This window comes from Dunckerocampus dactyliophorus, chromosome 16 (genome assembly GCF_027744805.1).
Source record: "Dunckerocampus dactyliophorus isolate RoL2022-P2 chromosome 16, RoL_Ddac_1.1, whole genome shotgun sequence".
Classification (NCBI taxonomy): domain Eukaryota; kingdom Metazoa; phylum Chordata; class Actinopteri; order Syngnathiformes; family Syngnathidae; genus Dunckerocampus; species Dunckerocampus dactyliophorus.
The window spans coordinates 11479663-11505477 of record NC_072834.1 but is presented as its reverse complement, the minus strand read 5'-3'; the positions used below and the strand labels follow the sequence as shown (position 1 = coordinate 11505477).

The 25815-nt window shown below is 41.9% G+C and overlaps 2 protein-coding genes across 5 annotated transcripts in view; one reads left to right on the top strand and one right to left on the bottom strand.

Annotated features, from left to right (window-relative positions):
- Window positions 1-18318, top strand: part of LOC129168941 (connector enhancer of kinase suppressor of ras 2-like) — a 39911-nt gene extending 21593 nt beyond the window's left edge. For 2 of the 4 annotated variants that reach the window (XM_054754804.1, XM_054754802.1), the window contains exons 10-22: window positions 3229-3347; window positions 5331-5536; window positions 5608-5700; window positions 7668-7858; window positions 7943-7988; window positions 8059-8237; window positions 8330-8403; window positions 9446-9517; window positions 9616-9680; window positions 11777-11877; window positions 13853-14342; window positions 16398-16597; window positions 16682-18318. In XM_054754804.1, coding sequence (XP_054610779.1) covers window positions 3229-3347; window positions 5331-5536; window positions 5608-5700; window positions 7668-7858; window positions 7943-7988; window positions 8059-8237; window positions 8330-8403; window positions 9446-9517; window positions 9616-9680; window positions 11777-11877; window positions 13853-14342; window positions 16398-16597; window positions 16682-16729 — 1884 coding nt within the window. In that variant the 3' untranslated portion in view covers window positions 16730-18318. Of the gene's footprint in view, window positions 1-3213; window positions 3348-5330; window positions 5537-5607; window positions 5701-7667; window positions 7859-7942; window positions 7989-8058; window positions 8238-8329; window positions 8404-9445; window positions 9518-9615; window positions 9681-11776; window positions 11878-13852; window positions 14343-16397; window positions 16598-16681 lie in introns of all 4 variants that reach the window. The other 2 variants (XM_054754803.1, XM_054754801.1) reach the window with 1 other exon arrangement.
- Window positions 18319-19736: 1418 nt separating this feature from the next.
- LOC129168943 (olfactory receptor 52D1-like) lies at window positions 19737-21384 on the bottom strand. The gene is made up of 2 exons (XM_054754806.1): window positions 21368-21384; window positions 19737-21270 (listed from the first exon to the last, which is right to left on the bottom strand). Exon 2 carries the CDS (start codon window positions 21254-21256, stop codon window positions 20294-20296), a length of 963 nt encoding a protein of 320 aa, XP_054610781.1. The 5' UTR covers window positions 21257-21270; window positions 21368-21384; the 3' UTR covers window positions 19737-20293.
- Window positions 21385-25815: the final 4431 nt, after the last annotated feature.

Here is a 25815-nt window from a genome sequence, read left to right as displayed (position 1 = left end):
TACTCTTTTCAGCATTTTCACAGCTTGGTACCTACAAAAAACCTACATATACAGTAGATAGACTGGAGTCCCTTAATTAGATCTATATGGTATATTAGTGAAGATTGTACTGCATTCCATTTTTTTTACCATATTATAGCGTGATAACATATGGTATGATAGGATTATGATAGAGTAGAGTAATCTCTTATTGATTTATTTTCAACTGCACACATAAGCTACGAATTTAAAACGGAGAGGGTTTTAGAGGGGTAAGATATCTCCTGGCAGCTGTGGTAAGATGTGGTAAGATGTGGTGAACTTTATGCTCTTTCGCTGTGGTTTGTTCTGCAACAGCATGGAAATAATCAGTGCAGTGCAACTAATGTTACACGTAAGCGTCATCATTATAAAAAAAAAGGCACATAACGTACAGAAATCAATAAAGAAATGAATTCAATAGGAGGTTTATTACTGAGCCCACATAGCATGAGATTATGCACCGAGCAAAAATGCACAAGCAGCACAGAGCTAACATTATTAAAGCTCACCTCTGTGCATGTACGCACAGCATTAACATTTGTGAACAAGGACGAGGTGAAAGGAAGAATAGAAAATACACGTCTGTCTGTGCAGCGTGGGGTGTGTTCAAGGACTGCCGAACAAAGTGGCCGCAGTGCCTGAGAAAGACACATTATTCATGAAAGCATAAATTTACTTACACATGCAGAATTGGGGGCTTTCTAACAACGTCAGTGCATCCAGTCAAGCAAACTATTGACAGGCTCATACAGCTCAGAAAATACACTAATTAGTCACAGCACCACGTAAGAAGACATTTAGCACACAAATGTAAATGATCTTGAAAAATCTTTAAGATTAAACACTTTTAATGCACAACGTCATCATCAAACTTATTTGTTCATTTAATGCACACACAACAATTAACAACTTCATGCTGTCACCTTTCTTCTGCACTGTGCTGCCTCCTGTGGTTGTTCACAAGGCGTTCGGGCGCATTGCGTAAATCTCGTGTTCGGTGCCAATGTAGTCAAGCCTTTTTAATTTTTCTTCACGTACCCCCTACGGCAATCCCCAATGTGGGAGCCTTGGGAATAGACTAAATTATACGGTGGCCAACAGCGGAAACCCTAACCCCAACTCTAAACCTAATCAAAAACACACAAACACCATAACACACATGCACCTGAAAAATGCTGAAATCATAAACACAGCAGGATCAAAAACAAATGGCAAAGGAGGCAAATGCCAAAAATACTCCAAAACCTCAAAAAGACGTGCACAAGAGAAATGCGTGTTTATGAAGTGTATGTTTGTGGTTTTAGATCATTTATTTGCTTGGAGCGTTTGGACGTGGAAACGTCTATTTTTGACACACGGCTTGCTCCGAACATCGCTCCCTCACTCTCTTTGAAAATTAATTAATTATCGCTGTTTCATAGTTGATGATGGACTATTAGTCAAATAATATTGAAAGACAAGTTATACTGTATATAGTATTCTGGTCGCTATGTGTCAGTAACGTTAGATTGATGACACATGATATTACATTACATGACATTCACACTGCATGGAATCAGCCATGGCATGTCCAACATGACATTTGAAACCCTTTCTTAAGTTTAGAATAAACTGTCAATTAATTAGCTCAGTAGCTTTCTATGTTTAAAGCAGCGGACATCTCGTGTGTCCCTGCCGTGATCCCGTAGCCTGCGCGTTACAGTTGAGCAATGTGTTGTAAACAAAGTATAATAGGAGTGTAAAGGTGACTATGGGGGTGTTATTTCATGTCTACAGGGCTCTGATAATGGTAAAAATTGTATTTAGAAAGTCAGAAACAGGTTTATTATACTCAACAATTTATTAATATTGAATCATACTAGTGGGAAATTCACTTGGTGAATAAGACGTCTTTTCTGTGAGGAAAAAAACGACTTATTTTCTGAGAAAAAAAAAATTGCTACAAATGTAAAAATCCGCAAGTTTGCAAGGTCGTCAGTGCTGAATGCATTGCCTGCCGTATGCCACTACCTTACAGGCTGCAATTGAACCGACGTCATTGCGCTGCACAAAACAAAACAGCAAAAAAAATTGTCTACAATTCAAAAAACTAATATACAGTCACGGAAAAAAAATATTAGACTACCTTGTTTCTTCAGTTTCTTGTTCATGTTAATGCCTGGTACAACTAAAGGTACATTTGTTTGTAAAATATGACAATGAAAACAAAAATAGCTCATAAGAATTTAATTTAAGAGCTGATATCTGGCAATTTCCATGGTTTTCTTGATAATTATCCAAATCACCTAAGTTCTTACATCAATAGCCAGAGTTGTGGACTAATTTGGATTACTTTGGAGTCGACTTGACAGTATCATCAAAGACGTGCAACTTAACTTGGACTTTGGCATCAATGACTCAAGACTTGACTCTGACTTTAGTATGATGACTTGAAAATACTTGAGTGAATGTGTTGAGTAAAAAGTCTCCCCATTCAAAGTATTCAACCAACATGATTGTTATTCTGTAATTTCCAGCCAGACAACATATTTTCTCTTTGAACCTGCCTCATTGAACGCACCTATTTACTTCCAATCAGGCACAATTGCGATTAAGCACAAACAACAGATGTGTGCATTACATTTCTGTGCACTGACTAAAACCTGAATGCTATGTCAGCACTCTTTTTCTGTGACTAGGTCTTGTCTCACACTGGTCTTATTTTATTTTAATAGTAAAACAATTCAAATTGCATTCATTGTATTTGTCAAACGTAATGGATTTTGATATTGTTAAAATGGCATTTTATTTTGGAGACACTCAGCAGTGCTTATAAAGTAAAAAGTCTTGTAAAGACTCAAACATTTCAAGCCTACGACTTCGGACTTGACCCGACCTGTCTTTTCTCGCCTTGAGACTTGAGATTAAAGACCTGGGACTTACTTGAGACTTGAAAAACACCGACTTGCTCCCATCTCTGTCAACAGCTAGAAACGAGGGTGCTCTAATCATTTTTTCCATGACTGGATGCTGGCACAAAATAATTCTTATAATGGTTGAGCAGAGTTGTGCACACCAGTTAGTATTTAAAATATGGAGTGATGCTCATTTCTCCTCAACTTCTCAATCACTCACTCCATGTAACCGTGACCCCCCCCTTCTCTGCTTGCCTTTAACACTCACACACACACACATGCATTCACTCACACACAGCCACTGTTCCCTCAGAGCCCCAGCAGCAGTGCTGCCACACCGACCAGCACTTTAAGCACACCATCCAGGAGAGGAAGCTGCGCCCTCCAGGACCTCTACATTCCCCCTCCTCCTGCAGAACCGTACACCCCCAGGTAAAGTAACACACAAGTTCACAGTGCAGTGCTACTACACCAAACAACTACCAAACTACAACCACAACATATTGTTCAATGACAATCTCTCTGACAGTGTAGCATATGTTAATGCAAGCAAATAAATTCAGCAACACATCAGTCATCTGCAGCGGGCGACATGTTCCATCATGACCATGAATATGGATGAATATGGACATGGAAATTATGTTGAGTCAGTGGTGACACTAGGAGACAGGCATGCATGCCAGTAGCGAGGGAGGTGATACATGTGTGTGTGTGGGGGGGGACATTTGAGCAGTAAACAAAGCCTTTTGCTGAGTGTGCATGTGTGTGACGTGTGGTAATAATGTGCAGATGAATGAATTGCTCATTTTTGGTGTCAACACGTACTCTTTCACACGCATAACCACATTGGGAAAACTTTCGGAGATTTATGAATTCAAGCAGGTTTGCTATTAAAGCATATTGCCTTGCTGGCTGCCTTAGACTTAAAATTGTATAATATATGAAATATGTACAACTTTACCATGTAAGGAACAATATTTCGTAGCTTTAGTAAGTGTTCAAAATACATTCTGCATAGTATGTTGCCATTACTTCTTACATCTATTAGTGAAGACAACAATAACGAGGAAATATTTATCATAACAACATCACAACATCGTTACTGACTTGGAAATATTGTCTTTACTATTATTTATTAGCTCCGCTAGGTGCAAAAATCAAAACGGTGTGAATAGACTATTTAACTTTTCCTCTTACGGTATGCCAGCTGGCCACATGGTGACACAGTCAGGAGAACAGGAAGACCTGTGTTCGAATCTCTGCTGTGTAGAGTTTGCATGTTCTCCCCGTGCGTGCGTGGGTTTTCTCCGGGTACTCTGGTTTCATGCATGTTCGGTTAATTGGCGACTCTAAATTGTCCATAAGTATGAATGTGAGTGTGTGGATGTGAATGGTTGTTTGTCTATATTGTGCCCTGCGATTGGCTGGCGACCGTGAGGATAATGAGGATAAGCGGCATAGAAAATGGATGGATGGCTATGCCTGCTTTGGGGCCAATTTGGGGTTGTCACCCACCAGATTCAACAGGGGGCGCTGTGGTAAAAAAAAAAAAAGTTTGCTGTGTGTGGTCTTTTTTTCCTTTTTTCTTTTTTAAACCAGTTGGACTTGTTTAGGGGGCCGCACGGTGGTCTAGTGGTTTGCACGTTGGCCAACACAGTAACAGCTTGGAGATCGGGAAGACCTGGGTTCGATTCTCCCCTGGGCATTTCTGTGTGGAGTTTGCATGTTCTCCCCGTGTGCGCGTGGGTTCTCTCCGGGTACTCCGGCTTCCTCCCACATTCCAAAAACATGCAGGTGAGGTTAATTGGCAACTCTAAATTGTCCATAGGTATGAATGTGAGTGGGAATGGTTATTTGTCTATATGTGCCCTGCGATTGGCTGGCGACCAGTCCAGGGTGTACCCCGCCTGTCGCCCGAAGTCAGCTGGGATAGGCTCCAGCATGCCCCCGCGACCCTAATGAGGAAGAAGCGGTATAGAAAATGGATGGATGGATGGACTTGTTTAGGTTTGTTTGTTTTTCAAAGAGGTCTGTGCTACTTTTTTTCCTTGTAAAAATGAATAATAATGATAATAAAATACATCTTAGCATTTAAAACAATTTTTTAAATGAATATTATACTTAACTTTTGAAAATCCACCAAAGTAAAAAAGTGCCGCAAAAATCATCTATATTTGAAATGTTGAATTTGCATGTACAGTATTTTAATTAGTTCCTGAAGGACGCCAAATATGAGTAAAATTTAGAATTATTGACATTTTTACAACATTTTTATATGTAATATAATTTACATATGAAAACAAATTGCAAGTACTTTTTTCCAGTATTGAACATTTAAATATTAAAATGTTTTTTGTGTTTAAACATCCATTATTGCTTATTTGTGGTCTGATGTGCTGCTTCTATTCACCGCAGAGATGACAAAGGGAGTCTGCAGAGCGACGATCCTCAGTCCGACCATGTCCATGCCACTAAGCGTTCCGAATCGCCAAACTCCTACCTGGACCAGGAGTGTCGGCGTCGATTCCCTCTGGTGGAGGATGATTCTATACTGTACTGCTATGAGTACGACCAAAATCAAGAGGTGTCATCTGTCCGCAGGGGGAGCACGCCCACCTACAGTAAGACTGCAGTGGAAATGTCGTTATGTTTTTGCTACAATGTATTGATCTTCCTTGTTTCTTGACCCCAGACAGACTACGGCCAATCTCCATGCCACTGGAATACAACTGGGCGGGAGATGAGGAGGAGGATGTGGCCAAGCTGAAGAGAGAGAGCAGGAGAGGTGGGTGTGAAAAATAAGGGGGAGGGGGGGTGACAGATAGGAGCAGGGAGCTGATGTGAGTGGGAGGAGATCTCCTGATATCCTCACCCCTTCTCACATCTCAAAGCAGAAGCATGAGCTGGCCTGTCAGATGCGCTAACTCACCGGATATCATCTCCTTTCCGTATGTTCACCATCCATCACTGCCGCCCTCCCCTTCTTTTGCTATCTTCCTCTCGCCGTGTCGCCGTTGCTCCGGCAACTGTTACATATTTTCACATGATATTCACAGTTTGTCAGAGAAAAGGTGGCAAGGAGACTGATGTGCTTTATTTCAGTCTCAAAGACAAACTTTGTTTCCCTCTGGGGACGATGCTGACGTCTTTTTTTCCCTTTTGTCTTCTCGGGAAAAAAGTGATAGTGTTATATTTATCGACAAGAAACGCTATTACCAGCTTTGCCTGACAACAATATTCCTTTGAAACAAATGAAAAAATTTCTGATGAGAATTAATGCAATCTTTAGATCAGGGTTTCCCATACCTGATCAGCGATTTCTTACATCAAACATACATTTGCTTGACACTTATTAAAATAGCATAGTGTATTTTATTGCTGACCCAATGGAAACAAACCATTGACTCATTTTGGTCTCCACCTTCTAGATGGCAGCTTGAAGTAAGGAAAAATATAACGACAGGGCCCCCCTCCCTACACGCAGAACACACGCTGTGCATAGGGCCCCTTGATCAATGAGGGGCTGGCCTTCTTGGAGCAGGGGGTGATATCTCCTCCAACCTTGGACTGGGCGGTCCCGTGTCATGGGTGGGGTGTGGGGTGGCCTGCGGAAGGCTGGGCCCTGCTCGCTGGGGTTGGCGGAGGTGGGGATTGGCGGGGCATAGGGTGCTGGTGCTCCTGCCCGTGGGCGGGCCTCTTTCCTGTTGGCGGGGGCGGCTCTTGGCCCACCCGTGTGGCTCCTGGTGCCCATCTGCCCGGTTGCCTCTTTTGTTGTTCTGTTATTGTTGTTGCCGTTGTTGTTGTTGCAACTGTTGTTGCTGTTGTTGTAGTCTCTCTCTGTATTGTCCCCCCCTCGTGTCCTCGCACTCCCCCCGCTGTCTCCTTTTCTCTTCTTCTCTATCCCCTCCTGCTCTGTGCTCCAAATATGCAATTACAAGAAACATCAAATAAAGTCAAATAAAAACGATGTAACAGTACTTTCCCCTGGCAGAGCAAATCTGTTTAGCATGTAAGGCAGATCAACAATATTATTTGCCCCATTGGCAGGACAGGAAAAAGGGGGGAAAAAAAGAATATCCAAATTTAATACGATATGAGGATATGAATTATCGTATATTCCAGACAAAAAGTCAAAAAATGCATGATGAAAAAAAAACCATATAAAGTAACTCGCACGTCAATAAAAACAATGAATAAAATAATATGAAATAATAATTACATTAATAAATAGAAGCACCAAAACATTTATTACATATACGATATATAAATAGCAAAATAAATAGCATTAAAATAAGTAAAAACTTTATAGATAGATGAATACATAAATAAAAATGCAGGAGTAAGAAACACATTGAAAGAAACATTGTATAATGTATAATGTATAATTCATGCAAGATAAAGACTAAGCAGTAACGTATTAAATATTATTAGATTAAATAATATTAGATAGAAGGATAGGACAAATCAGCCAGTCTTCCATATACTGTGTAAAAGATACTGTATGCCATACTGATAGACTCCTGACTGAAATAAAAAGGTGCTTCATCATATTAGTTTTGGGGTGTGCCAAACATATATTTTTTAATTGATTTGTACAGGTGATAATATTTTTTTAATGCTTTACATCAAAAAAACCTGGTAGTTTAACAGTTCACGTTATTTATCCACTCAGCTAAATATTCTGAATGCATTTTGTGTGGAAAGTGAACATTCATTTCACAACATGCGTCTTCTTTTGTCTACCTTCTGCAGAAAATTCACTGCTGCGTTATACCAGTGAAGACAAAGGCCCGGGGGGAGACTTTTTGCTGGGACGCAGCCTAAGTCACAGTAGAAGAAAGGTGGAGAGGGGAGGCAGCCCCACCCAGTACACGCTCATCCCGGCCCTCCAGATGGAAGTCTCCCTGTCTACATCCAGCTCTGACTCTGCCTCCCTCTACCATGTCAGTCCCTTTCTACCGCTCCTGTGGTGCCTGTGTGATAAACAAGTGTAGCAGTTGGGTTGACACTTATGTTTGTCTTTGCAGGTGTTTGAGCGATCCTCGCTGCTGTCCAGGTCAAAGAAGAGTAAAGGTAAGAGCTCACACCCTCATCCAATTTTTTAAAAGTTCTAACCACTCTTATCGGTTGTATTTCCCTGCAGGTGGAAGCCCCATGGCCTCCATCAGCAAGCGACGGATCTCCTGCAGGGACTTGGGCCAGGGTGACTGCGAAGGCTGGCTGTGGAAGAAGAAGGACGCTAAAACCTATTTTTCTCAGAAATGGAAGAAGTATTGGTTCATCCTGAAAGACACGTGTTTGTACTGGTACATGAACGAGGAGGTGAATGGAAGACCTTCCCTGCAAGCTTTAAAGAAATAACATTTTATAAGTGCGTATATTAAAGGGACACTTTTTCATTTTCTTCACCACAGGATGAGAAGGCAGAAGGCTTTGTCAATCTTCCGGAGTTTAAGATTGATCGTGCCACCGAATGCAGGAGAAAGTAGTGAGTCGTGCTTTTCTTGATTTGGATTTGAGTCCCCATTACTTTTAAATGTAAAATGTGAGTCAGTTTAGAGGTTTCCATTTGTTGTCCTGACACATACTCAGCGGCCACGTAATTAGGTACACTTGCACACTCTAATGTAACTCAATAAACATAAACTTTTTTCGGTGACATAATGCTGTAGTGTTGGTGCTAAAAAAGTTTACTGCATTGCATTTGTTACCTCCGCCAAGTGCAGACGCGGGATATGTTGTGGTTGATTGGTGTTTGTTCATTGGGTAGATAGCAGGACTGTGCGAAGACTATCTAAAAATGTTTGTTTTGTGTTTAGAGCCATTGAATTTGGTACAAATCTATCAGTAACTACATAACGAGGAATTAATATTCTCTTTTGCATTAAATTATTATTATTTTGCAGAGTAAAAACGCTTCCCCCGACCCCAAAATGCAAATGCTATTGTTCTTTCAGTTTTTTCCTGCCTGCTGGCTAACAAACAATTTGGGCACTCCATGATTTTTCACTTTTGTGATAGAATACATTTTTCTTTTTGTATTTTGAACAACAATGGAACAAGTTGCCTACTTGCATTAAAATGGCATAGAAGATGGATGGATGGATGGATATAACTTATTGTTGATGCAGACTTCCCGTACATCCTGGCAAGATGGAATTCAATATCGTTTCTCACCTTCTTTATCAAATTGCTGGCACTCACAACTTCGGCCCCATGGTGGGTTATTTAGTAATCACATTCAGTTAAAAAAAAAAAACACTTGTTACGTATGTACGAAAAGTGACGCAAAGTTTTGGTGAAAACTGAGCCATACGAAAACTGAGGTTTGACAGCAGCTCTCAATGTGATGCAGTACAATTTTACACCACAATAATAATCGAGCCCTCCTGTTACGCCCACTTGATTTGACAAATGCAAGTGTCTGAGATTACGTGCCAGGTTTCTATCGTATTCACATGCTAATGTATTCTATATGGCCTTGTTCTTTAGCGCTGCCATTTTGAAATAGACGTTTGGCTCTGTTTCAGCGCTTTCAAGGCTTGCCACCCGAAGATAAAGACTTTCTACTTTGCAGCAGAAAATGTAGACGACATGTCTCGGTGAGTTAATGAGCCTGACACAGTTGTGCTGTTTAAACTTCCCAGTGCTTTCATTGTAATGTGGTCCTTACCGTCCCCAACCTCCACTTGTCCCACAGGTGGTTGAGTCGTCTCAGCATGGCCGTGGCAGGGTACTCCGAGCCGGACAAAATACGAGACCAAGGTGGGTATGGTTGGACGGTAAATGCGCCATGTTGACATAAGTATTAGAATAAGTACACTCAGGAAAAAATCACCCGGAGTCACACGCAGCTAGCGTAGCTGCAGCAAAATAATAAGCAACAGGAGACGTGTTGAATGAGCCCAGTTTATAATTTCACAGTTCTGTTTAAAGCTAGATGGAACAATCTTCTGAATGAACAGAAATACCTGGGGCATGAATGGTAATGATGCATGCAACAGTCATCTCGTAGCTGTGGTGATGTATGGCGATGTCATGGGTAGGAGTGGGTTTCAAACTTCATTGGGGTCGTCAGGTGGGCGCCCTCCTCATTGGTGTTTCGATGGTAGGCCCGCGACAGCTCCAGAGAGCTCATCAGCAACACCTGGCATCCCATCTGCTTTCAACCCTTCTGTGGCCCAGATGTTACTTTGGGTCCAGAGGAGACGTCTCGCCTCTTCACCCAGAGCCACCGACTAGCTTCCTCTGCTGCTCCTGAGAGGGCTTTGATTGTTTAGCGTTGGGCTTGGACTCAAATTCACAAGTCATTAAGCAGCCTGGTGGTAGAATTGCCTATGAAGTCTCTGCAGACGACTTGGCTCTCCATCTATGTTTTTCGACATCGGCTGCCAGCTCTCCGTGAACAGTGAGCTCAATGATGTAAACTCTGAAGTGTGGAGGACCAGAGCACAAAGTCTAGTCTGACGTTTGTTGTGGCAGTCTCAGATGGAAAACAGAGCCTTTTGTTCAGACCTGCCACCAACTACTAGTCACGTGCCCCTCCGAGCTGGCTCTCCGATCTTGTGTGGACATCAGCTGGTGTTGCATCTGCGGATAAACGCCCTTGCAGATGCTGAATGAAATGGTGGAGGAGGCAGGGCATTGATCTTTGTGTGTCTGGTCTACAGAGTAGCTGCAAGGCAGTCGAGGACATGGTTGTGCCGCCAGGAGTAGCGGCCTTGTAACAGGCTTGTCTTGCAGACAACCAGAATGTGTTTCAGGTTGGCTGGAGATGGACAGAGGGGACATGTTGGATCTTCTCCGCACCATTGGTTGAGGTTAGAGAGGGTAGGCAAGACATCGTACGTGGTCTGCAGGAGGAAGCTGATGCGAAATTATTCCATGCACAGCAGCTCCCTCCCAAGATAACATTCTCCTCTCATCTTTGCACTTTACTTTGTACTTTTGTTGCTTACATTTGTGCCACATAGAAATGTGCAGCTTTCCAAATTGTTGTCGCGCGTTGATACTAAGCGAAAATGTCATTTTAGTTGACTGTTGGTCATGACTTTTGTGATGACTTTTGATGTGACAGTAAAGCTATACTGCTTTCCAAGCTGTACACGAACTACTCTAAATTACATGCAGCTTTTATTTATATAGTATTGTCCCTTACTGTAAGTAATAGATTAGTTGCTGAAATGGGGGGTGAGGGATGTACGCCATCTTTCAACTGGACACAAGTTATGTGAATCATAGAATAGAAAGACGTCTTGTGTGTTTGTTTTTTTTTACTCGCTAGCATTTACTTTTTAAACAGTTGTGTGTTTCAGTGCAGCTTTCCGTTCCCCAACGTGAGACGTAATTAGCACCATCTCCCACTCACATCTCACTGTCAAAGTTGGAAGGATCTGACTCACGAAGGATATCGAGCTGGAAACATGGAAGCACTTTTTTAGCACCTTTTCTTAGTAATTTGATACAAGCTGAGTACAAAATGCTCATTTTAAGAGTGCGGGACGTCACATTATCCCAAATGGGCCAGAAATCAACTTCTTCATGGTTCTATTTTGAGGAAACTGTGTAGGAACTGAGCGATGGTGGTGTGTGGGTGAGAACTGGTCTGTCATTTGATGTATTGGGAGGGGGGTCTTATATCATGGAAAATGAAATGACGCATAACGCCTCCAGAGAACTTCACAGGGCATTCTCGCATCTGCACACTCAAAGTAGACCTCTAAATCACACCTACAGTGGTGCTAATTCTGAGCTAAACTGCATTTCAGAGGCACAACTGGTATCTGTGCAAGAACAGTTTGTGTCATATTAACTGCCTTTTAAAAGTTGCGTTTGATTCTGCTGTGTTTGTTCCTGAACAGATTATTGGAGTGAGAGTGACCATGAGGACATGGACATGTCCTCCATGAGCAAACAGGACAGTCCCCCACCACCATATGACACTTATCCCAGGGCATCATCAGTAAGTACAAGTGTAACCTGTCTGGTCTGCCTCTGCACACCCCCGGGACTCAAACCACAGTCCACCAAATGAGTGTTGAGAGCGTTAGGCATCGAGCTAAAAGCCCGAGCTGTCAATTTGATATCCAGCGCAATCCACTCTTGGAGTGAGGTTTACCAACGTACTTTCATACTAGCTGGCCTCCGTTACACTAGCAGCATGATTTGCCAACAGGTGTGTCATGGGCTGGCCACATTAAAATGTGCAGTTTTGCATTGATTGATTGATAAAACTGACCATTTTGCGGTAGCCTTTTAGGGTGGCCAGCCTCAGGCACACATGTGCAATAATCATGCTGTGTTATCAAGATGCTGATGTTGATCATCAAGATGTGCACGTTTATCAATCAATCAGTACAACACAGCACAGTTTGGAGTGGCCTTTTGTTGTGGCCAGCCTCAGGTACACCTTTTCGATAATCATGCTGTCGAATCAGCATTTTCATGTGCCACACTTGTGAGGTGGATGGATTATCTTGGCAAAGGAGAAGCCAAAGGCACACCTGTGCATTAATCATGTATTATGCATTTTGATAAGACAGGTGTGCCTTTGGCTGGCCACAACAAAAGGCCACTCCAGAATGTGGCCAGCAAAAGGCACACCTGTGCAATAATCATGTGTTATGCATTTTGATCACACAGGTGTGCCTTTGGCTGGCCACAACAAAAGGCCACTCCAGAATGTGGCCAGCCAAAGGCACACCTGTGCAATAATCATGTATTATGCATATTGATAAGACAGGTGTGCATTTGGCTGGCCACAACAAAAGGCCACTCCAGAATGTGGCCAGCCAAAGGCACACCTGTGCAATAATCATGTATTATGCATTTTGATTAGACAGGTGTGCCTTTGGCTGGCCACAACAAAAGACCACTCCAGAATGTGGCCAGCAAAAGGCACACCTGTGCAATAATCATGTGTTATGCATTTTGATAAGACAGGTGTGCCTTTGGCTGGCCACAACAAAAGGCCACTCCAGAATGTGGCCAGCCAAAGGCACACCTGTGCAATAATTATGTATTATGCATATTGATAAGACAGGTGTGCATTTGGCTGGCCACAACAAAAGGCCACTCCAGAATGTGGCCAGCCAAAGGCACACCTGTGCAATAATCATGTATTATGCATATTGATAAGACAGGTGTGCCTTTGGCTGGCCACAACAAAAGGCCACTCCAGAATGTGGCCAGCCAAAGGCACACCTGTGCAATAATCATGTATTATGCATATTGATAAGACAGGTGTGCATTTGGCTGGCCACAACAAAAGGCCACTCCAGAATGTGGCCAGCCAAAGGCACACCTGTGCAATAATCATGTGTTATGCATTTTGATAAGACAGGTGTGCCTTTGGCTGGCCACAACAAAAGACCACTCCAGAATGTGGCCAGCCAAAGGCACACCTGTGCAATAATCATGTATTATGCATTTTGATTAGACAAGTGTGCCTTTGGCTGGCCACAACAAAAGGCCACTCCAGAATGTGGCCAGCCAAAGGCACACCTGTGCAATAATCATGTGTTATGCATTTTGATAAGACAGGTGTGCCTTTGGCTGGCCACAACAAAAGACCACTCCAGAATGTGGCCAGCCAAAGGCACACCTGTGCAATAATCATGTATTATGCATTTTGATTAGACAAGTGTGCCTTTGGCTGGCCACAACAAAAGGCCACTCCAGAATGTGGCCAGCCAAAGGCACACCTGTGCAATAATCATGCTGTGCTATCAGCATACCACACCTGTGAGGTGGCAAAGAAGAAAGTGAAAAAACAAAAGTGTTGCATTGATATTTTTGTTGTGTAGCTACAATACACGCATAGGTGCTGGAAAAGTTTGAAAACATTTCCTTTAAGTGCTTGATTTAGACTCAGATTTGACTTCAAATTAAACAAATTGATGAAAATATTGATTGCTTAACATTTGATTGTATTTTAGGTGAGCCCCTTTTTGGAACCCAAACGTGGCCATTTCTCCTCATCGGACACGTTCCAGTCACGTTCCTCTCATGAGGATTACCACTCAGAGCCTCTGGAAGGCTGCAGCAGCAACAATGGCGGCATCTCCCCTGGGCAGAAGGCAAGCAACCACCGAAACTCCTGGCAGGACCAGATGGAGAGCAACGCCAGAAAGCACTTCCTCCAGGCGTATACCGTTGAGGAATCCCTGCTGTCTAGGGACAGGGACCAACTGGCCATGGAGTACCGCAGGCAGTCCACGCTGCCTGCACAGCGCAGCTTGCTGCAGGAACAGTACCTAGCCTTACCCCTGCCCATCAGGTCCAGTATTGATTCGGAGGCGGGAGGGAAGCCTCGCAGCTTCACGCTACCTCGAGACAGTGGTCTTCACGCCATCCTGGCCGCCAATGCCGGCGCGTCAGATGACAGCGCACCTCGACACTACCAGCTGGAGCGGCCCAGGGAAATAGGTTAGATAACTGATGAAGACTCAACAAGCATGTTTTACATGTTTTGAAAAAGCTTATGTATCAAGCCTTTTAAACACACCCCGGTGTGTATTTGTGGGGCTAATGTCGTTATTGGATTGGATTTGCTGTGGCTTGCTGGCAGAGCTCCAGGGCACTTTATTAAGTATGAGAGAATGCAGTGTTTTAATACGCATCCGTCTTGGCAGTCCATTCAATTGCACACACACACTCCCCGCTCTTCCTCTCGCTCCTCCTCATTTGAGATGTCACAGTGCCTCCTGGCAGTGTTTGAATGCTGGAGCCAGGATCAATTCTCTCAGGCATGTTAATGTTGAACACGATGAGAAGGCATGCTCCGGGCTACTTTCGCTCCTTCTATGTTGCTCTATCTCTATGTTCACTTTGCTCACTGCTCTTTGTGCAGGCATGGGCGGAGCACCAAACAAAGCATGATACTGTCTGTACAACACAAAGCTTCCAAATGAGTGTAGTATCAGTGTCTTTCCAACGGAGGGCAGTGTGTGACAGCGTACACAATAATGGATGTCACATATGGATGATACAGTAATGCAAGTTTACCCTTTTACACAATATCCTAATATTTTCGTGAAGTGCTTAATGTTCAGTTTATAAGATATTGTTATACAGTCCCTCGCCACATTGCGGTTCGAATTTTGTGGCTATCACGGTTTTTGACAAATATATGTATTAATAAATCATTATGCTTTGTGTTTGAATACGGCCTGTATTGTGAAAAAAATGCATATTTAAGAAAATTTGATGTATTTTGCGCCTAAATTAATCATTTTCGAGCATAATAATGGTTAAATTAACTAAAATACCAATACAGTATAGGGCATTGAAAGACGTTGAGGAACTGTAGTATTCTGCACTAGTGTCACTAGTAATACTGTATTGTTGGGTGAGGCACACAGACTTGATCGCCGGCACAACAGCCTTTTTATTGCAAGTTTGCATGATCTCACAACATACTGCATAATAACATAATAATAACATGATCATAATAATAACACGGGCTACTGTTGTGGCCGTAATCCAGCTAAAACTCAAATCTGAACCCCTAACATCATTTCCTGTGCACACATCTGGAACACATTTATTGCAACAATTGAGCACGAGTTTTATTTATGTCTTAAATAGCTTATTTTCTCTGATTATATCTACAATATTGGGTAACATGAACGTAAAGGTGACTATAGGGGTGTTAGTTCACGTTTAGAAGGCTCTAATGATGTTAAAACCCATATTTGCAAGGTTGTAAACAGGTTTTCTATGCTCTTAACTATGAACATATTACATTTATAAAGGACTCCTACTCCGGAAATTCACTTGCCATGGTTGGGATTAATTAACTGCGATTAATGAGGGATTATTGTCATGCAAAAATGGGAAAACACTCACCAGATTTTAAGAATAATTTTAAAGGTGGGGTAAATATCAAACACACCCCTCAGTACTGTTCAAATACACAGTTTTTTGGGTACAGAAAACACGTCATCGTTTTATTTGAGCATGCTGACAGCTAGGCAGCTCACCTGTGACCCTGAACAGAATAAGTAAAGAATAGAGCTGGAGCTGGAGCCTATCCCAGCCGACTTCAGGCGAGAGGCAGGGTACACCCTGGACTGGTCAGCTTTTAATAAACACTCAACTACATTTGAAACTATTTGGCGGACACGTTGACATACATTCTTTTTTCTGGTGACATCAAAAGTGTGCCAGGCCTACTTGTTGCTAGGCAGACTTGGTGGTGCAGGTTTTAATATACAACTTCACAAATGAAATACATTTTTAACTATCTGACACACGCATCAACATGAATCCTTATTCCGGCTTATGTCAAGAATTTGGCCGCCCTCCTGTTGCTAGGCAGAATTAATGGAACATAATTGTTTGTGGCCAAATCAAGGTCATTTGCAATTTAAACACCGCTCTGTATTAAATATAAAATACGTATTCGAAAGGCTTTTTTTTTATAACACCTCCTATATGAAAATTAATGATGGGTTTTTTTTTCTCTGTCTCTTTTGTAAGGGCGGGGACGAGACTTGAGGCTGCAGTCGGACTCTGTAGGGGATTTGTATCGAGCTCTGGAGCAGACCAGCCTGTCCACCTCAGCTGACCACCGATCATCCAGCCGCCTGGAGTACAAGCGCTCGTTTGTTCGCCGAGTTAACGACCCTCTGCTCAGCGACAAGCTTCACCGCCTCCGCATCCTCCACAGTTCTCTCAACGTACTGCCAGATTGCTGCAGCCGTGTACTTCTCAATGCATCGCTGTGGTTTGCAGTACTAACACCATGTCTCATCTTCTTCCAGAATGTCCCTCTTCAAGACACAAACCGCTCAATGGGCTTTTTAGGCTAACGTGTGAAGCCTTTGGCGTCCGTTTGCGTGCCTCAAGCAGCTGCCATCCCATTGCTGGAGAAGAAAAGGCACCAGAATTCTTCGTTTACCTTTTTTCTCGGTACCCCTCTCACATCATCTCTGTTGTTTAGAGGATGAGAACGTTTCCAAGAGGTCAAGCACTGGTTTAGGGGAAAAAAAAGCACTTTGTGTCTGTCATGGACTTGATGGACTGCTTCACGTGTGTAACCCTGCGCGCGCCCTGGTCTTGAGCTACGGTCCACCGAATGAGAGTCAAAAGTTCTAGGTGTAACCCGCCTGGTGTTTGACGCAGGCTCAAACCAGCGTCCGCAGAATGAGAGTCGACAGAATTGAGCTAAAAGCTCGAGCTGTCAACTCGATGTCCTGTGTGACTCTTAAGGTGTCAGGGAGTGAGGTTTACCAACGTACTCCTGCACAGCTGCATCAACTTTTACATAGGCACTGAGCTAAAACCGAGCTGTCGACACCATGTCTGGCGCGACTCTTAAAGCATCAGGAAGTAAGGTTTACCAACGTGCTTTTGCACAGGCGCACCAGCTGGCGTCTGTTAGATAGGCATCGAGCTAAAAGCCTGAGCTGTCAACTCGATGCGCAGCATGACTCTTAAGGCATCTGGGAGTGAGGTTTAACAGCGTACTTTTGCACAGCTACACCCTCTGGCATCTTTTGCATAGTCATCGAGCTAAGAGCCCGAGCTGTCAAGTCAATCTCTAGCACAGCTCTTAAAGTGTCAGGGAGTGAGGCTTACCAATGTACTCTTGCACAGCTGCATCATCTCGCTAGTTCACTCTCATCCGGGTCACAGCACCAATGTAACCCATCTGGTCTGCCCCTGCCTATGCCCGGGGTTCCAACCAAGGCCCACCGAATGAGAGTTGAGAGCGCTAGGCATCGAGCTAAAAGCCTGAGCAATGTCCAGCGTCCAGCTGACATTTGTTACACATGCATGGCTGTTTCGCGTCACTTTTTGCTGGAGTTGTGTGCAACTGAATTACTATTTTGGATGTACACACCATTTTGTTATGTGTATGATTAATCTATATTATTAAGTGTGACATTACTACGCAATGTCTTGAGGATATGTGCTGGGATACAAGTTGTTAACAAGTGCTGTGCCTCAGTGATTGTGAATGTACATTGTACTTTTTCAAGAACAAGAAGAGAAGCCGCAGAAAGCACGTTTTCCCTTCAATGGGGGGGAAATCTAACCTTTGGCAATAAGGAAATAGTATTGTAAAATACAAAAGGAATGGTCAGAATAGTTGTCTATTTTTGTATGCATGCAGTCTTTCCAATGGTGGCAAAAAGAAATCCTTTTTTTCCCCCCCCCATTTCTAAGTGTGGTAAATTCGCTTCACCCACAAGACTTATTTTAAGAAAAGCTAATTTCACTGCAAAAAACAAGTATTTACTGTATTTATTATTAAGTGTTTCATGTACAAGCATGTTTTGTAATACTAAAACACATGACAATGCTGTTTAACTGCACATGTGTGCCACATTGCCATATTGTAGCTGCAATACAGTACTTTTATTTCAGAAATAAAGTATGGCGTGGGCACACAGACGACACGTTTTTGTCATATTTACATTTACGTTTTTTTCAGTTTAGTTTCAGTTTGTCATTGTTGTTTAGAGCATCTGCATAAATGACACACATGCTGTACACCAGAGGTCCCCAACCACCGGGGCGGGGCCCAGTACGGGTCCGTGGGCGGGGCCGAACTGGGCCAAGGAAACCTTTCAGCAATAATTTAAAAAAAGTACACACATAAAAAAATACTTTAGTAAAAAACTAAATACAATTTTAAGTAAATGCATATCAATTTTGGAAATATGGGCCATTATTTTATTAAAAAAATAATATAGTTTGAGGTTTTTGCATGTTTATGTTGTATGTTGCGAGTGTCCCACCTTGTTCGACAGTCCTTGAACGCACCATTGTACGTACGCTAGCCTTCTCCCACTCTGCACAGATTGTCAACTATATTTATACTATATTCAACTATACTGTATTTTTATCGGGAGTTTTTTCACTTCATATTTGCTCTCAAATGCTGATACTCTGTGAGAATGCATAAAGGTAAAGTTTGATGACGTAATCGAGTGCTATTGTGTATATTTGTTGTGTGCACAGCTACAAGTTAATTCATGCTAGCACACTGCCTGTTAGCACAAGCAGCATCAAGCAGCGGCGCTATAATCTTCTCTCTGAAAAACAAACTCCAAGCTTATAGTGGTGGATGGTGGGTCTGTATTCACTTTGTGCTTTTAATTTGATGTTGTTCCTGTCTTAGTTTTACACAACACATTCTAAATGAGATAAATTACATCGCTATACGACCCCCACCCCCACCACCCAGGTCCGCGGAGATTTGTGGGAACACGAGCCGGACCATGGGTCCAAAAAGGTTGTGGACCACTGCTGTACACTGCAGGCAGATTTTTAGCTTGTAAATGTTGTTTTAATGAAAGTGTGAGTCAGCCACTGACAAAAAACGTCACGGATTAACCGTTTTCTATAAATATACAAGTATTTTTTTTTATATAACCTGAATCCAATCACACACTCTAGCATGTATGCAAGGTCTTTTCTGCATATTTACTTTTGACACTATTTATTATCATCATTCTCATCATTCTTCTTCTTCTTATAACTACTACTATTTTTGTTTACGAATATTACCTTCACAATCAACTTTTCTATTAGTATTACAGCTGCCACATTTGTAGTTGCACGCTTCCAAACACCAGACTCACCTGTTGTGCAGCAATCTGTTATAGAAAAATAAACATACCGCCTGCCCATAATGCATGGTTAAACTGCCGAACAGGACAGATAAAAAACAAAAACAACATTTTTATATAATTAATTTACATAAAAACTCAGACAAAATGTAGTTTTCATGAAATATTTGTTTATACTTTCATTGAAGCATCCTGACAGATTTAACAGTGCCTTTTAATTCATCACAACAACGTTATTTCTCACAGTTCGGTAGAGTAATATTCTCAGTACGCACACTTCGAACAAGAAGTAATGACGTATTTTCTGCTTTGGGAGGTGTGAGAGTCAGCATGCGGTTTCAATCTTATTTGCAGCCTTTTCGATGTCATTAAATTGCTTCTTTCAGGTAAATAAACGCACATATTTTGATATGGATTTCAGGGATTGGATGGCATCGACGTGAGTCACCGTTTTTCTTGGCTTTCCATGGATTAAAAATGAGATGAAAGAAATGACCAGGTAAATAGCATGGAGGTAGTGTATACATTTTGTTATATTATTGATGTTTTTATGTTATTATAATCACTGTTCATTGTCTATGGCAGGGGTGTCCAAAGTGCAGCCTGGGAGCCGACTATTTTTTTTTTTCTTGATGTGCTGCACATTCAAAAATGCAATTAAACAAGAAAACTAAAGAAAAAAAACACAAGCTTTTTTTTCTTTAAATATATATAAAACTTCTTAGTGTAAAAAAAATATCAAAATATCAAACGGCCCACGAATACTTGGAAAAATCGCACCCCCCTGGCTTTAGGCTAAGCCGTTGTCACCCTCTTTGCCACCTTTGACGGCAAGGTCTTGTATTTAATAAACAGCTTGATGATGTGGACTCGAACAATCTGAGCTCCGAGTCCGTACAGCACCGGGTTGGTGATCGGTGGTATGATGACAAAATACAAAGACAAAAAGATGCGTACTTCCATGGCGATGTGACTCATATTGAACCTCGTCTGGATGATTTCAAACATGGAGCCAATGGTGTAATTGAGCAAAGATAATAAATGTGGCACACATGTTTTAAAAGCGTTACCTTGAGATTCTTTTGATAATTTCTTGCACACTCTCACAATTTGACCGTAGGAGAAAACAATCATGATAACCTGAGGGATGACAAGAAACAAAATCAGCACAAACCCCAGGACGCTTATGTACGGCACATTTGAACACGCGTTCTTCACCAGTTCCATGTTGACACAGTACAACTTTGGGATGGTTTTCCCACAGAAGCTCAGCTGCAGGGTCAGGCAGAAATAACCGGCAAATACAACGGGGGGATAGAGGCCCACACACACCACCAGTTTCATCACCTTTGAATGGCACATGATGGTGTTATAATGGAGGGGGTAGCAGATGGCAACAAAGCGGTCGTACCCCATGAGAGCTAATATGCAAAACTCAGCCCCGGCGTACGTGTGCAGGAAAAAGACTTGAGCTGTGCACCACTTGACACTGACCTCGTGAGTCTTGAACAGGAGCACGCTCATAACTGACGGCAGCAAGGCGGTGCTGCCGTACATCTCATTGAAACATAACAGGCACACAAAGACATTCATGGGCTTCTGCAGCTCCCTGTTTTGTGCAATGACAGCGATCAGCAGCAGATTTAGGGAGACGGTCGCAACGTACAGCGAGAGGAAAAGGAGAAAGAGCCCGTGTTTGTAGTTCTCTATGACGGCGTATGCCGTCATGGTGAAGGTCAGCACTGTGACGTTGTCCATCCTTCTGGAGAATTCTAGAAGGAATTCAAGAGATCGGTTAGAACATTGGCAACATGAAAGACATTTCACATGAGCTCAGCAGCATGACTCTGCAGTAACGCTTCAAAGTACCCGTGTTGATGCCCGCCTCTCCGTGCAGCTGAGTGTGGCCCCCGTGTGTGGGCGTCCTTTTATGCTTGCTCAAGGTGGGCTTTGTTTGCCGTTTTGACGCCTCTGGTCTGATTTTTGTTACCGTGGTTACAGAAAAACATGGTATACTGTCTTGGTGATGTGGAAACATGTTCAAGTTATACAACCGTATATATTAAAAAAAAAAAAAAAAAAAGCTCTTGACCACATGATGTGCTAAATTGGCCTGGAAAGGGACACCTGCAGATAATCATGTAGAGATGGCGGCTTTCTCCCCTCAAACTAATGTCACGTAATGGACACATTACACTTCTTTGACTGTGATGCCACTGGATGCGTTTCTCAAATAAGTGCAAATACTGCAATATGCAATGGAAGTTATCGAAAAAGTATTTTAAATGTTTTGTCTCAACAAAATAGTCATTCAGAAAATCCTGACCAATAGTCGACTATAACAACAAGTTCTCCTGCGATCAACAAGACAGGTTCGTCTTCATAAATTCATGAATAAGCATCCAATGAAGGAATGCTGCCAGCTATACAATTTGGAAAGCTGCACATTTCTATGTGGCACAAACATCCAAACATAAAGTGCAAAGTATGAAATTCTGGACTAATACGATCAGTGAAGTCATGAACTGGCAGCATTCAGTGCGTCTCCCATCGTTTATTATTTTGCTGCGGGTACGCCAGCTGCGTGAGACTCCAAGTGATTCTTCCTGAGATGTGATATTAGATTACAAGTATTAAAGGAAGACGCCTTACTCCCCCCCTCCTTTGCAACACTTTACAGTCATTGCAAATTGCATATCTACAATCCAAAGGCAAAATTTTGAATGAATTCCAGACTGATATCACTCCTGTGCTGATATCATTATCGGCAGACAAAGAAACGATAGCGATATGAACCGGTATTTCATTTTTAGATACCAAAATGGACTAACCAATATAATGGGCTAAAATAAATCGCACACATAAATCCAACTAACATAACTAGTGCGTGTAAACTACTATCCTTTAAATCCACCTGGCGCATGATGGACACATAATAAATATTGGGGGCGGGTGGTCACTTTATTTGATGTTGCTCAGCTTTTGTTGACTTAATTACGTGCTAAAACCAATGCAATGTTGTTCATAATGTGCTACATAGTGAAAGATATTTAACTCGGCTTCATAGGAGAGCAGTTTGTAACTGATGAGGCGGTGTTTAACTTCTCTGTGTGGAATATTTCGCAGGACAATCAAAAAAGGACCTGCAGGCCAGACTTTGCACACACTTGGTTTAAGTTCATTGTATGTTCAACCTGACATCTGCGATACACTACGGGTCAAAAGGTTTTAGAACACTCCAATTTCTCTGGAGGAAAAACCCACATGTTCACGTGTTAAGAGGGTCTGTCTCTCTTCCATTGTTAATTCCCTTTTTTCTTGCCATTTTTGGTAGCAACAAATGACTTTCTCCAGTGCAAGGCTGTTCAACTGATGTTCACGAGGGTATAGTACCACCATGTGTTCCGAATACTGTTTTTATGCAGACAGAGGAGGGTAGTAAGTACTCCAGAACTTGGAACACCTGTAGGAATGAGTTGCACCAACTGCCAAGGCTTGATCAACCTCCATTTCTGCACAACAGCTTTAAATTGTTGGCCCAATTTGTGGTCCCAATAACAGGCTAATTTGCACAATTCTGAAATACACATCATTTTTTAGTTTTGGGTAACCTTACCTGTTTTTTAACGCCCGGCACTTCACTACTTACCCTTGTACCATTTCAAGCTATTCATTGGAAATGGTTCATGGCTGATGAGGCACTGGCTTTTTTAATGTTAATACAGGTTGCTCATTAAGAGGATAACAAGAAAAAGAAGTGAATTCAGCGGAACTTCGGTTAGTGTCTGCACCGGTTAGCGTCTTTTTGGGTTAATGTCGAAAATGTACGCCACAATTTTGCCTTGGTTTGCGCACATTCTCCGGTTAGCGTACAATATGGCGCTCATCTTGTCGTGTTATTAATGCACTGCATGAGTCCAACTGTGCTCTGAATGTTTTTGTTTTTTTATCATAAAACGTCCTTCCTTATCCGCATCTTATTAGCTAGCTAACGAAATGGCAACCAGGGCCGGAAGTGACGTCGCCTGTCTATGATGTCATCAGGAGTTGACACAAATGTTAACACAAAACATGTTTATATAGTTTTACATGCATAAAACTATTCTAAATGCATATAAATGATGAATCAAAGGGATAAATGAACATTTAAGGTTACTTTTACCTTCAATGAAAACGTGACTGTTCCCAAAGACGATGTGGCAGCGAGATCAACAACCGCCGCCTTCCTGTTTTTGGTCACATCAACAATCAAGTCTTCAATGAAGGTAAAGGTAGCCTTAAATGTTCATTTATTCCTGTCAGTCATCATTTATATGTATTTATGTGCATTTCAAATTGTTTTCTACATATAAAATTGAAATTGTAAAATGATAAAAAGTGTTTTGTGTTAACATTTTTGGCTTTGTGGAACTAATTGTTTGGATTTACATTATTTCTGATGGGAAAAATAGATTTTTTTTTTCTTTCAAATACTTCTTAGTCCCATTTATTTCTTTATTTTATTAACTGAAAACTATTTGTGCTCTTACCTTTTGTTTGTATATCAATTTCATTCATTCATTCATTCAGCAGAGCATGAAAGTAGCTTGCATTTTCACTTGCTGCTCTCCAGCTGTCAAAAAATAACCAGCTGGCTTTTCCTCTCTATGGAAGGATGGTAGTGATAAGCACCCTCCAGCTCACGCACGCCCCCCCCCCCCCCCCCCCCGCCCCTTCAGGATGAAGCGAGAACTGCAAGTGCCCCCCGTATGACATTTCAGTGTATTTTACGTAGTCTGTGATTTAGCAAGAATAATAATGTCACACTTACATTATAGACATTAGACAGGCTGCAGCAAGTCATGAAGTACAACAAATGTTTCTGATGCCTCCGCTGACCCGCACGTCACTGCTGAGCGCTCAGGCATTTTCTTCTTTCAAAATAAGATCCACGTCTACAGTTCTACTTTCTATGGTTATCATCGCATGTTGTACCCTTTTGGTGGCATGACAGAAAAAAACATCACTTTATTGATTTCAAGTTTATTTGTATCGCACATTGAAACCAAAATTCTGTGCAGAAGGGAAAACAAGTTAGAATATAGTGTCAGTAAATACAGTTTATGACAGCATGAATAATAAAATACTAAGATAACAATAGTAGCTATAGGGAAATAATATATAAAGAAAAATAGGGAATAAAATCATCCAAGATATCCTGCCTAACGAGATTTGAGGGAGAAGTAGTCGGTTTTAATAATACATTATAATAATAATAATAATAGATTACATTTCTATAGCTTTTCTAGGTACTGTAAGGCAGTGGTCCACAACCTTTTTGGACCCAGGGCCTGGCTGGTGTTCCGCTCCCACCCCGGGGGATGTAATTGATCTCATTTAGAATGTATTGTGTAAAACTAAGACAGGAACAACATCAAATTAAAAGCACAAAGTGAATATAGACCCACCATCCACCACTATAAGCTTGAAGTTTGTTTTTCAGAGAGAAGATTATAGCGCCGCTGCTTGATGTGTGTGCTAACTGGCAGTGTGCTAGCATGAATTAACTTGAAGCTGTGCACACAACAAATATACACATTAGCACTCAATGACGTCATCAAACTTTACCTTTATGCATTCCCACAGAGTATCAGCATTTGGGAGCAAATATGAAGTGAAAAAAACTCATAAAAATACAGTATAGTTGACAATCTGTGCAGAGTGGGAGAAGGCTAGCGCACGTACAATGGTGCGTTCAAGGACTGTCAAACAAAGTGGGACACTCGCAACAAACAACATAAACGTGCAAAAACTTCAAACTATATCATTTTTTGAATAAAATTATGCCCCATATTTCGAAAATTGATATGCATTTACTTGAAATTGTATTTAGTTATTTACAAAAGTATTTTTTTGTGTGTGTATTCCTTTTTAACGCCTGAAAGGTTTCCTCGGCCCAGTTCGTCCCCACCCACGGACCGGTACTGGGCCCCTGCTGTAAGGTGCTGAAGTGTGTGGAGTCAATCCTGTAGGTGCTCACTGAGCTGAAGTCTAATTTGATTTGTTAATGTCTTGACGACAATCACTACATTTACATGCAGTCAATATTCGTGTTGAGGTCAATATTCCGGTTTCTGACTGCATGTAAAGTACTCATGATGACATGTGAACTCCCAGGTTTTGTTAGGTCAAGAAAAAAGATGTGGTTAACAAACTGACTGGTTGCATCTGTTACCTTTTTCCCTTCAAAGTCTGCAGATGATTAAAGCACACAAAATGTCTGTAAACACTCTGAACTGCAGAGGAACATGTGATGATTTTTTTTTTCAACTGTGTGA